This window comes from Vitis riparia, chromosome 5 (assembly GCF_004353265.1).
Source record: "Vitis riparia cultivar Riparia Gloire de Montpellier isolate 1030 chromosome 5, EGFV_Vit.rip_1.0, whole genome shotgun sequence".
Taxonomy (NCBI): domain Eukaryota; kingdom Viridiplantae; phylum Streptophyta; class Magnoliopsida; order Vitales; family Vitaceae; genus Vitis; species Vitis riparia.
In genome coordinates, this window is record NC_048435.1 from 21,730,313 (window position 1) to 21,747,491 (window position 17,179).

The window sequence follows — 17,179 nt, forward strand, 5'->3', positions numbered from 1 at the left end:
AAATGTCTTATCATCTAGCGAAGGAAAGAGCGAAAACAACAATCCATGTTGCCACAAAGGATTGGACCCACCATGTTTGAGGGCACAATGACAAATGGCACATTGAGATTGGACCACTCCTTTAATAGGTGTAACATTTTATTTTATTTTTTGGTCTTATTTTGTGCATCATAAGACAATATGGAAATGGCTTTAAATAAAAATAATATTTTTAGCACAATTCCAATTCATGTAACAGCAATATGCTTCAAAAGGGTAAGAGTATACTCATAGAAAGAAAAAGAAAATAAATAGAGACAAATGAAATATCTTAACTTTCTTATTTCCCTATTTATATATATATTTTAAAATTTCAATCAATGAATTTTCTGCAATCAATAACGCTCACATTTCCCCTCCTACTTTGATTTTTTTGGGGGGGTGGGGGGTTGGGTTTGCTTGCAACCACTTCTCAACAACATATATACTATTATTCAAGCCTTATAGAAACTCTGTAACACAACACTCAACTCATCTTCTGTACTTTATCTTCCTTTCCCATCATGGACTACACAAAACTTCATCTTCTTAGTTCTCTGCAAGACTGCAACTTCGAAAACCAGTGACGAACTTGATCTTTTCTTCAAGAAATCCAGCAGAACCCACCTCTTCTGGTCGCTGCATATCACCATAGACATTATCAATGACTATCAAACTTTTTGGAGAGAATGATGACAATGAATCATCAATCTTATAAGTACTGTAACTTAATCGAGATTTGTAGGTTTTTACTTATGTAATCATCAGCTTATACATTAAGGAGGTTGCAGTCAGTTTCCTGATATCTTAAGCTTCTGGGTGTGAAAGCGTAGAAGTATAAACAAACCACAAACTGATTTACAGTTGATGCTATGTAATCTGAATTTCTAAATAAAGAAAGAATGGAGGGCAAGCTGCCAGGGGAGAGAGAGGAGTGAAGAAAATATAATGTAGGTGGCTACATACATGTATTAGACAGCTGATCTGTTAGCATCCGGCGGCCTTCATGAATTTGTCATAAGGGCTTGAAGGGGGAAGTCTGAAAGACTGTTGTCCATACTCATGCGAGCATAGGAGAAGCTGATCCCGTCCTCGAACATGCTCTTTGTTTACCAACTTCAAATCATCTTCTAGAAAATCCAACTGGGATGGAAGGCATAAAGAGCAGTATAAACCTCAGTACATTTGGTATCAGCAGGAGATGAAACTGGTGGTATAGTTAAAATAAACCAAGACTAACATGCCTGCTGCTACAGGTTTTATGCTAAAAGCTCATCATATAGTCCACATTTTCAAAATGAGCTCCTTCCTGTCCCCTCACCCCCACTAAAGTTGTATCCTTGGATGCGGTTTTGGGTTGAACACGCAAAATACAAAAAAATGCACATCTCAATAAGAACTTCATAGAAGAGATTTTTTTTTTCTTTTTTTTTTTTTTTTTGAAAATATCATTAGTATTGGGTATGTATATCACTGCTAAATTGATTTCCACAGTATTTAAGGCTCGGGTTTGTTTTTTGTTTTTCCCTTTTTGGGTAGATATCAGAAAGCTTTTCTCAGGTTTCTGAAACATCACTGATCTCAATTGTCAGGTTGTATGTCTTAGAATCAAATGTGAAGTAATGGTTTTTCCATAAAAAAATTTATATTTTCAATCATGTTAAAATTCAAGCATGAGATAAAAACAGTGTTTTCTGCATCCTGAAGTGGCAAGCCTGTTGCATCTCGAATTAATACCCTTTCAGATGTTCAGATTTGAAATACCATAAGAGGTTAATAAATAATGAAGAAATTGATTTGTTTTTTCTATAGTAAATCTACTCACTGATTTTGTAGAGGGGCTGCTCTGCTCATTTTCACCGTAGACAACAATTGCTTTTGTATCTTGTTGCTTGAAACTTTGAAGCACTGACATCTTCTGTTGTTTACCCGTCACAAGGGCTTCACATTGACTCTTCATTTGGTCATACGGTATGGGTGTAGAGGAGACTGGGAAGCTTGCAACTTGTCGGGCTGTTTCCAAAACCTGTTGGTAACATAAATCCATATCAATATCGATGGATGTGGCAGGAAATTGACAGATGTTTTGTTTCTTATAGAAAGAACAAAATAGCGCATTGCATGAATTAGACAAATAACCAAATTCATTAACATAAGGGCTTATTGAGATATGCAGCTAGAATAGATGAAATGAACCCTCATTATTACTTCTTTTCATTTTCTATCTAAAGACATTTAGGCTATGTTTGGTTCCTAGAAAGTAATAAGAAAAGAAAAAAAAATGTCAAGGACAATTATTTTCTCATATTTGGTTTCATTAAAGAAAATACAAAAGAAAATAAAATATAATAAAGATTAGTTAGAAATTTGTGCATTTTTAAATTATTTAATCTTTATATAATAGAAAGAAATAAGTGAAATGAGTTTGAAGAAACATATAAATATAATTTATTAACTTTAAATCTATTTTTCATTTTTTTTAACTTTTTCTTTCCTTCTATTTTTCTCTCTATTTTCTTTCTTTCATTTTTTATGGGAACCAAATCTTTATCTAATACAGTTGGGTGTGCCACCCTGAGAAAAACAAACATAAATTCAGAATTTTTGGAAGGTGAAGTTTGTTTCTTGCATGGTGGAGGATGAAAGCATGTAAATAATTATGATATTACTTGTATTAGATCAGTCCTTGCATCAAAACCGAAACACGTTTATGTCAGAATTAGTAAACCAAACTGTTATAGCATAACAAAGAAGACGTAGTAACATCCAAATTAAGACTTCTTAATCACTATTGGCTTCCTTTCTCAGGCTTTCGTTTTCCTTGATCAACAACCATCTAACCTTGAACCATCCCACCTCTTTGATAATTTCCCAAATTCATGTCATAATATGTTCCTACAAAATCATGTCTGGGCAACAAAATCCGAAGCATTAAAGGCACAAATTACATTGACTAGCATTAAGATTCTAAACTGCTGTTATGCAATGACCATGACCATCATATTTAGAAGGTCTAACTGATTGAAGACATTATCACAAGGAAAATAGAACTATAGAAGAAAAAAAAGAAACACCCAAACTAACCGATTCTAAAAGCTGGTTAACGCTTAAAATGTCAAGTGTGTTGATGGAGAGTGATGTTTTGCGATCTGACTGACTCCCATCTATTTCAGGAAAGGCTTCTTCATCTGTCAAGGCATCTGGAGCAATGGCCTGCAAGAAGAACCCTCATGATCACAACTGTCAAGAAAAATGTTTTCCATTTGCTAGTGCCCTAAGATGAAAATATAGTTTCAACAACTTTTACCTCTCGGAAAGGCTGGAACTCTATTTGGGCAAGTGGAGAACATGGTCGTGGCGTCTCCATGAATAAAGGAGCACCAAATGGATATGCATCATCAGGTGAAAATCCCTGTAATAGTTGTTTTTTCATGCTGGATAACTCATCCTGGAAGGAGAAAAAACCAAGTTGGTACTAATTTTTTTAAGAAATAAACCCCTGAAAAATGCTGAACCTCACCTTCAAAATGAGATCACACTAAGGAGCTCAGAGAACACCAACAAAATAATAACGCATATTATTTCTTTATCCTGAAAGAATGTGTTCTACATCAGGTGATTGACTCTATCTATAGCCAGACGTCATATCTTAAGATGGGGTCCCCTAACCATAATAGATTTTATCACCTGAATTCAATTATGGAATATCTAAATGAGCCGGATTTCTTATCTTGCATAGACTCCTCAAAGTTTTAAGTATTAGTTATTGAAAACTGGGAAGCATGGCAAAATGATGGTTGATGAAGCTTTTCCAATTCAACTGGTGAGTCAGATCATGCTGTCACCAGATTGATAAGTGAATTTATGAATTAAATGTTGGAAACTCAAAATGAGACCCTCTCGCACAAGATAAAGTTATGAACTTTTGCTCTGTGTCTGTGTAAACTGTGCCCCCAAGATCTCCATCCTTGCTCTATGCATTATTCAACCTTTTCCTTTTCTTCCTTTTTTCTTTAAAAAAGAAAGTTTCAACATTCAAAGTTCAGGCTTCTTTATTCTATCCCGTTTTCCAAATCAGCTGTGTTTTAGCGGCGAACAAAAATTTATTACATACTGGTCTCAACTATCTAACAATAATTTCCTAAATGTTGAACCACCATTATTTCCAGCTCAAAAACAGCCAAAGTGTTAGGAGTTGATAACTATTATTTGTCAATGAACATATTCATCATCTTTTAGAGTTAGTAAAACCATGTATTGTGTGCTCAAGAACAAGAAATTGATTATAGAACCACCATCACTTCAGACAATGACCACCATGCCACTGTTTCCTCTAGAGTTTATTTGTTTGGATGACCATTTGAAGAATGTTTAATCAAAACACTGATGTACCAAGAACCTTTAATAGGTAAAAATGTAGAGGAAGGAGCATTAGATAAATTACCTCCGACAATTTTCCGTATTTAGTCATGAAGTGGGATATCACAGTTTCTTTCAACTGTCGATCATCCAGTTCTATTGCTGAAAGAGACTTCAATGCAGATAATTCATCTTGTTGTGATCCATATACCACTTTCTCATTGGATTCTATACAAACAGCCTTCAGCCTGATGTCTTTGACTAATTCGAGATAAGGATCAACCTGTCAGCAGGACTAATTTCATAAATCTAATCTAAGGATTAATCCAAATTTATTAAAATAGATTAAGAGATAATAAGATGTAGCCCTCTCCTAAGGTTATACAAAATTACAGTGATTTCCCTTATCTTTGAGATATGTAGTCCAAAATTTTGACATACATTATTGAAGCAAAAAGAAGAAGAAAATACCAATTTAACTCTTAAACACAAGTATTTCATGGCTTCATGACTCATTTTTTATCAGTGGCTCATGACTCTTTAAAGGGCCAAATTGGGTCTTCTTCTTTTTATTTGTTTTTTATTTCCATAGGGTAAAACAGATATTCTTTGGAAAGAATTTTGGCATGCGGACATCAAATGGAAGGACAATCATTGTAATTTCAGAATAGTAGCACATCCATGTCAAACTAAAGGGAGATCAATGTAATTTCATCAAACTTAAAAGGAGCTAGGAATCTTGTTTCAACTATGATCAGAGGTCCTTGTAGTTTCATTGAACCTTGGAAAAGGTTAAACTAATTTTTCCTAAAAGTTTAAGGTGGAAGAAGCCTCAAGGATAAGCTGCAGATGTTTACTATTGTTTCTGTCAAGGATGCTTTAACAATAGGAATTAGCTCTGGAAGATTGCCCGCCCTGGCTGAAAATATAAGCATGTAAGATGCCAAGGTAAAGAGAGACCTCCGCCGTGATGCATGCAGACCTCCTTCATATTCAAGCAAGAAAAATAAATGAGAAGAATTTCTTATCAAAGAAATAATAATAACAAATTTCAATAAATAGGTTTCAGTTCTATGTATAATTTCAATAAATAGGTTTCAGTTCTTAAAATATATATATATATATATATATATTGAAGATATAAAACAGCTGATGATACTTTGACAGAATTCACCCAGAACATATGCTAGCCAGAAAAAATGATCCTTGCTATTCAACCTGCTTTCTCTCAATGCCAAAGCAGAAAGAAAAGAGGAGGAATAATCAGTGAAGCAACATTCTAGAAGATAATCAGAAAGAAAAAAGAGATGGATAATTTAGAAAAGCATTTTGTTAGCTTCTGAAACCATCTCATGGCAGCGCCCTTCTGTGTGCATGTGTGCAATAATGCAATGCAGTTAGACAGTGCTCTCAACCACCCACTTGATACTTTAGTTCTTTCTTTTTTCTTTTAAATAACATGAAGGTAAACATGTCATCCGATAACAAAATCAACTTGCCTTCTTGATCTAGAGATATGCTCCTAAGGGAGAATGCCAGCTGGAAACACCGAACTAGAGCCACGTGACTGGATGTCTGTAACAATACAAGCAAGATGAATCATTATGAATGAGCACAGAGATGTTATCAAGTACAAAATATAGATAATTTGATTTGCAATATCCAACAGATAAGTGAGACTAGTTAAACAGTAGTAACAAAAATTTAACACTCAAAGAACACAGTACATTAAAAAGACTTTGATGGAAACTTTATGCCATTTTTGACATGCCATCAAAGCTAGTATTAAATGATAGAGTAAAGTGGCATCTGGTAATACTGAAAATTTAATACTTAATGATTTAAAATAACTTAATTTGGATTTTGCTGAATTTTTTTACTTAAAACTTACTATTTATTTCTTACTTTTTATATTAAGCCTGTTCGGTAGAACTATCTTTTTTTTTTTTTTTTTTGGGTTTTTTGAAACTATCAAATTTGGTGTATGCACACTAATTAACAATAAGGACTAGGCTTCTGAGAAAGAAATAACTAGGTAAAGGGCTGGTAATTGCAGTAGAGAGTTGATGACAATGAGGGCGCCCAACTATTTTGGGTTTGAAAAAATAATTTTTTTAATTTGTTTTACCAAACATAACTAACAAGCTTTATGACTTAAATTATTAAGCTATATCAAGTCATTAAATCAATAACCAAATGCACTCTACCCTGGAAACTATTCTTTCTAAAGTTGATGTCAATTTCTCCTATTCATAGTCTACTGATTGAATGGTAGCTCACCACTAAATACCATGGTTTTAAAAACCGGACCGGACCGGCCGGTCCGACCGGTCGAACCGGACAAACCGTCTGGTTTTTTGCAAACCGGTTACACCTTAAAAACAATTTTTCGTTTACCATGTAAAAGGCCCATTCCAGGCCCAATCTAAGGTTTTCCTTTTCCAGGTCCCTAGACCTTGTCCAAAGTTATAACACTTGATCTGGGCCATGCTCACAGCAGCCCAATTTGCTACCATTTTTTATTTTAAAATAACGCTTCAACTTGGGCCATGCTTCCAGCTTGCTGGCTTGTTTGGATTGAAGGCAAGTGGGAAGCTATTTATAGAGCACATGGAGCACATAAAATTCATGTGCTTCCGATGTGGGATTGGGAATGAGACTCATTAGAGGAAAACATTGCCTCTTGAGGGTTGGACGCACGGAATTTGATTTTATTTCAAATTTTTATCATATAAAATCTTTAAAAAAAATGTAAATATTTAAATTGCTGTTTATTTTTATAATAATAATTATAAAAAATAATATAAATTAATTAATATAATAATTTTAAAACAATAAAATACAAAGACAAAAAGATAAAATTAAATATTATAAATTTTTTTATCTTAAATATATATTATTTCTTAAATATTACATATTTCTATTTAATCAAATTTAAAATATTAAAATTTATCATTTAATTTAATTTAATATATCAAATATAAAAATCAAACATTATTAAAATTCGTAATTTTATATATTTTTAATTTTTATAATTATTTTTAATTTTATATAATATATAAATTATATATTTAATTATTTATTACATCACCGGTTCAATAGCGGTTCGACCAGTGAACCGGTAACTTTTCCGGTTCGATCACCGGTCCGGTTTTTAAAACATTGCTAAATACAGTTCGAACCTCAGTTTACCAACAAAATAGATGGATAATGCAAGTCACCTAGAAGTGAATCCTAACACATACAAAAAGGCCAAACACACAGGTAACTAATTCCTAGGTTTTCATGATATCTAACCAGAAGGTGTCTCCCAAGCACACTGTGGTGGGGCGCACAATCAATAATGCAGATGCAATTTTCCCCAGTATTATTACATTTTTCCAGACACAACACATAAGAAAAAAGGTTTAAAAGGAGGATTAACATGACCAAAATGAAGAAAGAAGGAAGCAGGGAAATAATAGTCATTGCAATCGATAATAGCATACAATAGCGATAATAGCATACAATAGGGGAAGGACCTTACCTTGGATCGGGTAAACAACAAAGCAATGTTGTAAGTATGGGCCATAGCTTCAAAATTAGCAGGGGTATTTTCTGGAGATGTTGCCTGAACCCAGATTGATGAAAGTAAAAGACTCACTTGGTGACTACTCAATCGAAGTGATGTATACTCCTGCAGAATTCTAAGATAGGTAAGGCAACGGTACAAGATTTAGAGGAAATAACCCCTCTTCAGAACTAAATTGAAAGATTAAATGATAAGTCATAGAGCTCGGAGTTTAATACCATTTTCCCATCAGTCATAGCATGCTTAAAACTATATGATTGAGCATGTGATGGAGAAAGTGTAGATTGTTTCACATCAGCAATTTGACTTCGTTCTTCCCTCAGTTCTCCATCTGTGGATTCTGTATCGTTTTTACCAACCTGAATGGAGAAACTTTGGCTGCTTACTTTCTGCAATGTATTGACTGCAGAAAACCCTGAAAAAGCTTCTGAAGATATTCCATTTTGATCTACCCAAGGACAAGCCAGGGATGGCATAAGAACAGTTGAGAAAACATGGTGTGCCCCAACTCGTGTTTCATGATCTGGGTGGGCCATTGCTAAGAGCAACTGGTGAAACAGGGCTTCAGGAAAGGCCTGAAACAGATCATAAACTTTCACAGTGAGACAACTTCACATGATATGAAGATGTAGATATGTATTAAGTATACTTACCTTTTTGTGATATGATATGTTGGGGACTGAAGAGATGATTTGTGCAGTTCGATAAACAGCAGAAATTGTTGTTTTTGCTACAATGGTATTAGTCGGGATGTTCTCTAGCACCACAGCCATCATGTCAAGAATGGGTCCCACATCCCCAACCTGTTAGATTTGACGAGTATTATGAACAGTAAAATCAATTGGAAAAGTTGGGATTCAGGTAAGAATAGTGACGAAAAAATTGCTTCCCAACCGCATTAATTGAGTTTGACTGATGCTTAATTTTATTTTATTCTTAAGCACGTCAAAGAGAGTATGCAGCAATTACCACTAGGAAATATAGGAGAATAAAATAATAAGGTATGGAAACATTAGATAATGTCCAATAATAGCAGCACAGTTTGGATGTATTAAAGAAAAGTCTGTTATTTCTTAATGGTACAACGAAGTTGTTAAAGAAAACAGTAGGTACAGCAGAAGACCAGGGCTCCGTATGCTGCTGAGAACTGAACCAACAGACAAAATTGCAACACTAATGGTGATGTTTGTTGAATATAATGATTAAAGAATTACTAATGTTACTGTTACTACCAAAAACTGATGAAGAAAATCACTTAATAGTTGTTATGGTCATTACTACCATCATCTGTAATTACCAGTACTTCTATTACTATACACCATAAACAAATGATCAAAACCTTTTAAACTAGGAGCCCATGTAAGTATAGTGGCACTACCAAGGGTTTACAAGTATAGGAGTCCTTATTGAGCAGTTGTGAAACAAGATTTGTTTAGCTGACAAAAAACTAGAAGCTCATGTAAGAGCTATCCAAAACAAACTAATATGGAGACGACAATATAAGAAGACTTTAAAATTAAATCTTGAAGATCCGTAATAAATTCAACGGTATTTGTTTGCACACCAATTGGATTGAAAATGGACTTTTATTTGAATGATATTCTGAAATATCCAAAACCTGTAAAAGCATTAAAACATAGGTAGGCTATCCTAAGAACTTATGTTTGTGTAAGAAATCTATATTAATGGCACATCAATTTATTTATTTGTAACATTTAAGTACAATGTGGCCTGCTTGACTGGCCATAAAAAAATAATATAAAATGGACAACCATAGTACTCTCCACCACTAGATTATTCCTAAAAACTGTGAGGCTGCCCATTGCCCTCAATTTAGAATTACAAATAATTGCTAAAATTTACATACTCTTTTTAGGACGTGGGACAAACCCAGAAGTGATTTAGTAATTCAATGATAGAAATATGCATTTTAGGACCTAGGATAACAAGGCCCAACCAATCCTTTTTATGAGCAACAAAGTGTGAACTATCTAAGCATAGTTTCGTTTTCCATAAAGTTGCATCAAATTAATTCTCCTCTACAAGTGAACGAAGTGCCAAAGTCACATGCTAATACTGAAGTTTTGGCTCTAAATTCAATGACCTTGAAAAAATGAATTGGAATTTCCAAATTTATAATTCAAATGTGAAGTTCGAAACAAGATGGAAAAGCAATTACAAACCTTATTTGAGAGCTGTGAGATGCAAATCTCTAAAGCAGACTGTAGAGCCATGTTCCTTTGATCGGTAACATCTGTGGAGCTCGATGCTTCAGCTGAATATTGCATGCATTTACGTAAATGTTTCATCAGGTCGGTTATTGCACCAACCATTGCAAGGGAGGTTTGTTGTTTTGCATTCTGGGCAAGTTGTGTGGTTACATTAACAATATCTGTCTGTATATGAGGCTGTTTGACAACATTCTTGTGATCCAAGTGCTTGACCAAAATAGATAATAAAAGATGGGAGTTATCTCCTGGTGTGAAAAGAACAAGGAGAAAAACAAAGCAAATATCAGTTACAACCGCAAAAAAATTATTTGACAAGTATCTGTTTGGTTGAGAAAAGATAGAGCACTGGAGTCCCAAATAAAACCTGATTCCTCCAACAGCGATTGCAAATACATTAACACAGAATAGGCAAGCCCTTTTTCAGAGGACCAATAGTTTTCAGCATCAAAATTATGAAAAAAAGGTTCAAGAACACGCCGCACTGTCGTAGCTTCCTTGGACAATATGGCCATATTATGCAGGCAAACCCTAGACCAGTAACAGGGGCTTTTGGAAGTATCCCTGTCAAAGAGGTGAAAACAACCAAGGATGTTAACTGTTAAGAACAGAAATGAATTCATAAAAATTGAATATGTTACAAACACCAGTAAATTTGCAGCCTTACGCTGTGGAGTCCAATTCGGGTTTGGCTTTAATGTGGTTCGGTAAGGAAGGAACCTTCTTACTGATATCTGGGAAGGAGGAGCCATTTTCCTCTGTTTTAAGAATTCCTTGAACCCACTGATCCTGATTTTGAGAATGATGTTTGTCTTCATCTGTGGTTTCTGCTTTCATTTCGGTATCCATATAATTCTCCAAAGTCACTGATATAATCTATTTCAGAACAAAAGAAATATTCTCAAATTGACATCAGTAACTGCCTAATCAAATCCATTCAAGAATGCTAATGATCATAAGCTTCCAACATCTAGTTTCTCTATGTAAACCACATAATTCTTTACAAGAAGACTACAAGAAGAAAGTGTAACTTACATTGTCAAAGTCCATTGAAATATGGGAGTGCTCGCCCATGAACCATACCTGGCACAAAATAATTGGGTTGAGGAGGGAGGAGATGCATTAGAAAATGACTTAGGGAACAGTAGGGGTATTAAAAAAAATTAAGGTAAATGAAATTTTAATATATTGGTATACAAAATCTTAAAGGAAAATGATAAATGAATCTGAACAGTAGTATAAAAAACAACGAAATATTTAGGGGACCCATGGGCAGGTTAGGAATGATAAAATATTTTAATATCACTAATAGCCTAGAATATCCACTTTAAATAGGAAGCTACAAATTTAGCTTGCATCTGTTTTTTGATAAGACCAGAAAAACATAACTAAGTAGTACATTATGCAAGTCTCACATATTGTGCTTGTGTGCATATTATGAGATGAAAAGGAGGAACTCATACCATGAAGGCTAGAGCCTGCAGTCCGGCTGACCGTAAAGATAGAGCTCTTTCATCTTCTCCAGGCTCTTGAGCCAGTTGACAAAGCTTAGGAATGAGGCCTTCTAAGTTGAACATGTATGTACCATCCATCTACTTTTACTTCAAAAGGTTAGAATCAATTCACAAATAAGAAAGCCAAATATGTGGAGCACTGCACAATATCCTGCCCAAGGTAACTTAAGTAAAGCCTGCTGACAGTACTGCTCGTATACTTGACATGCATATAATCTAAAGTAGAAACAAGCATTGAACAGGTCCACAACATAGTATCTATAGAATCACAATTAGAAAATCTTCTGAAAGCTTTCCCTTTCTCTCATTGTTGTCCACAAAAATTTATGGATTTTCCATTTCCAACACCACCAAAGTTCATTAATGGAGAAACGAACATTCTGGTGGAGCCCACTGACATAGTGCTTACCATTCCATGTTGTATAGTCATGCATGCCATCGCATGTATGGTTGCTTAAGAAAGACTTGCAACTCAGAGTTTGATTTCCTTCTTTTTTTTTTTGATAAGTAAGAAATTGCAATAAAAAAAACGCAAGAAGAGTGCAAGAGTATATAGGTCATATACATGTAAAACAAGCAAAAAGTAGAAAAGAGGGAACTCAAAGTTTGATTTCCTATCTGTAACTGTAGTGTTTACCTGGCTATTTATAAAGTCAACAAGAGTACTGCAACCCAAAATCCGCATCTCATCATGTCGAGTTTGTTCCAAAAGAATCCGAACTATCCCCAACAAACTACTAGCATAAAAAGGCCTGCAAGCATTGTATGGCTTTGGTGAATATTATTACAAACGTAAATAGTTTGCATTTGTAATAAAAACAATAAAATATCAGAAGTGGACCACAAAGCATCCCAAAAGCAAACCTACTTAAGCTATTTCTCATTTTCAGAAACCAAGGAGACAAAATAAACAGGAAAATGTTATTAGGAAAGTCAGAGATCCGGTTTGAATCAGTATAAAATATGAATGGGAAAAGTTATTGCTGTACTTATTACAACTTGTGCCACAGTAGATACTAAAATAGTGTGATCCATGTATATAATCTCTGCCAGATGCCTCATTTTGTACATCCATAAGATGTAACCTGTAGCCATCTTTGATATCTACATAAAATAAGAGACAGCAGCACTCCTCATACGGTTTGATTAGTCATAGTATATCTTTCATCCAGATGCTGCCCTCAGTTCCTAACTGTAGCCTATTCTGAAAAATCTCCCCTCACTCTTCTACATAGACATGTTCTAGTTTTCCAATGTTCCATTTTACTCAATCTTCCTTGGTAGAACTTAAGTATTAAAGGCACCCATAAATTTCAAACTTCTACAAACAACCTGCCCAAGCCAGACATCATTTATTCTGCAGGGTTTCCAGCATTTCATTGGTAATGGCAACCGCTCATTCACAATTTTCTTTTCAGTGATGAAGCAATCACAACCTGATTGAACTTTATTCCTGTAATCTTGATGATTTTCCAAGTATCTGATGATTTGATGCATTTTTTTAAGACAAAGAAGAAGACATGGTATCAAATATCAACTTTCATGCTTCACACGATTTTTCATAACACACATGAAACATGTAAAGTTGGCATAGCTAGTAAAGTCAAAAACTCCAATCTTAATAATGATCATATACTCCTCAACTGCTTACTGCATGACATTTCCATTATTCAAAGGAAAATATCTTGATGATTAATGTTCTAAAATAGGAAAGCTCAATAACATTAACTGTCGATTAAAAAAATTGCATTAGCATTAACCTAAATTAGGTTTCAATAAAGAAGAGAGAAAACAGAAATGGTTTTTTTTGTATATAAAAAAATGTTCACCAATATTCTCTAATGAAACACCAACCAAATCAGGCTAAAAACGATACATTGTTTTATACATTACCCAACAAACCACCTCATGATATAGCTTGGATGTTTTAGAAAAGAATAGCAAGCAAGAAACATTCTTAGAACTCAAATGGCACATTTGTTTGCAGATATTACCCTTTTCATTTTTATGCTCTCCCCTTTTCATGAGCTAATCATTTTTAAAGGTAAAGAAAGCATGGGTTTGATTTAAAATAACTTCAAATTTTAGCAACATTTTGAGTGTGCAGTTTCAACTATTAGAAAATTGATGTCATCTCAATAATAATTTATATATCTTTGCTCAAATGAACTTGTATAATTCAAGTAATATTAACACAAGACAAAGCATACAATGATACAAATAAAGTATTAAGAGTATTGTCCTTGTTTCAGATAAAAAGAAAGGATATTTAGAGGTATTCGCCATCTTATATAATTCTAGTCATATTTATTAGTCTATTAATAAAAACCAACTAGTAAATTGTACCTAAACCTCATCAAATAATTTATCTTTAAGAATCCTGTATGAAGGAACCAGGTTTAAGACCCGTGTTCTCATGAACACAGGGATAAGAACGTCATCTTCTAAAGAGAACGAGGCTTTAGTTCAAGGCCTCAAGAATGAACTTTAGAATTAACCTCTTAAGTGCCACGTGGCATGGAGAAGTATATAAAGGCAAGTTGACAGAAGAGGTGGACTCTTTCTTTAGGATACAACACCATATACAACCAAAATAAATATTATAATCACTGGTCTGTGTTTATGTTTGCTGCTGTTAAAGTTATCTTCATACTGTTTCACGTTTGAAACGCAACAGGGGAAGAGTAACTGTGGAAACCATAAGATCAAACAAAATATTCTAAACCCCATCAAACTTACATCTGCTCCTTACATGAAGATAGCAATTTCCTATAAATGCACAACACAACTTTTGCAGATCCAAAGTGCCCATTCCTCAAATCCTTGTAACATCTCTGCTCTAGGTAATCAGTAATCTGTAAAAGAAAAGTATTGCAAGATGTAATAAGGACATTACTAGGCATACCACGTAGACAAAACTTAATGTTTTGCTATGTATTTGAGCAATTAAAAAAGTTCAACCTTCAACTATGTGATAAACTTGGACATTGATATTACCAAGATGTTTTGTCACTTCCACAGTCACTAAAGGCAGCCGATGGGACATCTCCACCTAAAAGACCGCAGAAGCAATCAAAACACCTCTGGAAAACAAATGGAATCTAAATAATGATGAAATATTATATATCCTCGGAGGTGGCAAACATAATTAGAGGTTTGCAGAAGCAAATGGATTGGTGCTGGCGATGGCAAGCACAGAAAATTCATATGCCTAATTTGATTTTTTTTTCCCTATTTGCCAAAAATCTCATCAAATGAATAGTTCATAATTTTGAACTATTTGCATCAGGGTTTGGAAAAGAGACCATGAAATCAACAAATACTACCCTTAGTTTGCAGACCAACAATTTCTTAGTTTTAAAACATTACCTTTGGAATTCGTAATGCATTTTTTGAGGCATATTCACAAAGCTTCCCGATTTTCCTTTCATTTGGTTCTGCATCCTGCCAAACATTATGGAAAAGCAAAAGCAAATCAGAAGCCTTCAAGGGGCTTAAAGAACACAAACAGAATAGCGATCCTCGGATATTAATAATACGAAGCAACATGCCCAGAAAGTTAAACTTCCTAAACTGAATCTAGTGATAATAACAACAATATCGAAAACTTTGGACATGTCAGCACTAGGAAACTAACTTCATGTGCTTTGTAAACAACATCTCAAAAACAATTAAATCAATAATAATCAACTGAAGATACGAACCCAAACTTAAGCTCAGTACTACAGGATCTAACTGGGATCAGTACTTGAATGACCAAAGCTACAATGTCTCTCATAAAATCAGTACAGAACAATTCAAGAACAACCGCTAATTAATCAGCATTGTCAGAGAATTGTGAAGTCAACACAATTTCACTCCAAAATAACAAAACTCAATGACATTCCATTAGAATATGAACATCTCAAGTAATGTAAGCTAGAAATTTACCTGAGATCGAGGAAATATATCTGCAAGAAGCTTCTTATACCGTTTCACCGGCTGCCTAGACCTCGGCCGGAGTGATGGACAGAAGAAACAGAGGTTACCGCAGGCAGGCACAACCCGCCTTGACATAACCCCCATTGTCCAAGGAAATTCAGACCCGTTGCTGAAAATCAAGTCAAATTTCGGACATCAATTCACCGAAAGCTCATTGATAAACCTCATAAAAACCACACAATTTTACAAAAAATTTCCCAAAAAAACCCATTCCTACGGCGTTTCATCGACTGGATACAACAAAATTCAGACCCTTTTGATTAAGTCGAGTCAAAATCCAGCCGCCAATTCAGTAGAAACTCGTTGACCCACCTCACCTCACCAATAGAATTTCACAAAATTTTCCAGGAAACTCGTTTCTACGCGGCTTCAACAACTGGGTACGCCAAAATTCCAGAAAACAAACAAGAAAGTACATTGATTCTCTGAAACTGAAGCAAAATTTTCGAAAATTGGGACATACCCACTAACCAGAATTGCAGAAAACTTGCGTTCCAGCAAAATCTAGCCCTTTGGGTGGGATCTGGATTAGCCTGAAATCCAAAGATTGGGACAAAAATTGGCTCAAAAACAGAGGAAACTTTGAAAAACAAAACAAACCAAATTTTCTTTTCTTATATATATAAAAAAAAGGGATCAAATCCGGAAAAGTGATGAAACTGGCATTGAATTTAACCTCGGATTACAGAGAATGGGAGAGGCTTCAATCTCAGACTCTCCCAGGCTTTTCCTCTCTGTATCTCTGTCAGAATAAATATTCAGAAATTTTTTGTTAGAATTATAATTTCTCAATAATGTTAATTATCACTCCAACAAATTAAAATAATGCCAATAAAATTAATGAAAAAGGGAAAATAAAAGGAATTTCTTGTGTCACAGCTGGCTTTCACCTAACATCTTGTGATCACTGACCACAGCCAATTTTTGTGGGCCCTTAGGATTATAAATTATATATATATATTCTATTACAATATTTTTACTTTTATATTTTCATTAATTTTTATAAATAAATTAATAAAATATGTCTAACATGATATAATACATTTATATAATTTTATAGTCTACTCTCATAATTTTCCTTCTAAATATCTTAACTAAATTGACTTTCCATAACATGATCAGATAATTTTATTATTAAGATGTCATGAACGAAAATAAATGATTAAAAGTAGTTATTAATATTATTGTGAGTGAATTTTATCTTATATGAAGTGATTTTTTTAATTAAATTTTAAGATAATTATGATATTTTAAGGTATTTGAGTAAATATGCTTAGAAAAATAAGGGGTATAACTTGAATTGATTGATCTGATTCAAATTGAACCCAATTTAATATTTGCCCGACTTTGGACAATTATTTTTAATACTCGAGTTATGGTTTTTCAATTAAAACCAATTTACTTTAAGTTGACTTTAAAGTTCAAACAATCCAAGTCTAACTCACCCAATTTAATATTTTTAAAATATTTATAATAGATCTTACTTTATATAATAATATTATTTTTTA

The 17,179-nt window shown here is 34.0% G+C and overlaps 1 protein-coding gene across 6 annotated transcripts; it reads right to left on the reverse strand.

Moving 5' to 3' along the window:
* Positions 1 to 301: 301 nt before the first annotated feature.
* Positions 302 to 16,413, reverse strand: LOC117914546 (protein SEMI-ROLLED LEAF 2). Of its 6 annotated transcripts, none has more exons than XM_034829894.1 (22): positions 16,348 to 16,408; positions 16,143 to 16,204; positions 15,621 to 15,780; positions 15,060 to 15,134; positions 14,430 to 14,545; positions 12,328 to 12,442; positions 11,640 to 11,768; positions 11,212 to 11,259; positions 10,844 to 11,052; positions 10,544 to 10,740; positions 10,132 to 10,424; positions 8,602 to 8,751; positions 8,167 to 8,523; positions 7,904 to 8,053; positions 5,877 to 5,952; positions 5,235 to 5,362; positions 4,463 to 4,660; positions 3,326 to 3,466; positions 3,103 to 3,231; positions 1,844 to 2,044; positions 985 to 1,161; positions 302 to 657 (listed from the first exon to the last, which is right to left on the reverse strand). In XM_034829894.1, exons 3-21 carry the CDS (start codon positions 15,753 to 15,755, stop codon positions 1,006 to 1,008), a joined length of 3,003 nt encoding a protein of 1,000 aa, XP_034685785.1. In that variant the 5' UTR covers positions 15,756 to 15,780; positions 16,143 to 16,204; positions 16,348 to 16,408; the 3' UTR covers positions 302 to 657; positions 985 to 1,005. The 6 variants fall into 6 exon arrangements, with proteins under 6 accessions (XP_034685785.1, XP_034685784.1, XP_034685786.1 ...); XM_034829893.1 differs by having other exon boundaries at positions 16,135 to 16,204; positions 16,348 to 16,407; XM_034829895.1 differs by lacking the exon at positions 16,143 to 16,204 and having other exon boundaries at positions 16,348 to 16,413.
* Positions 16,414 to 17,179: the final 766 nt, after the last annotated feature.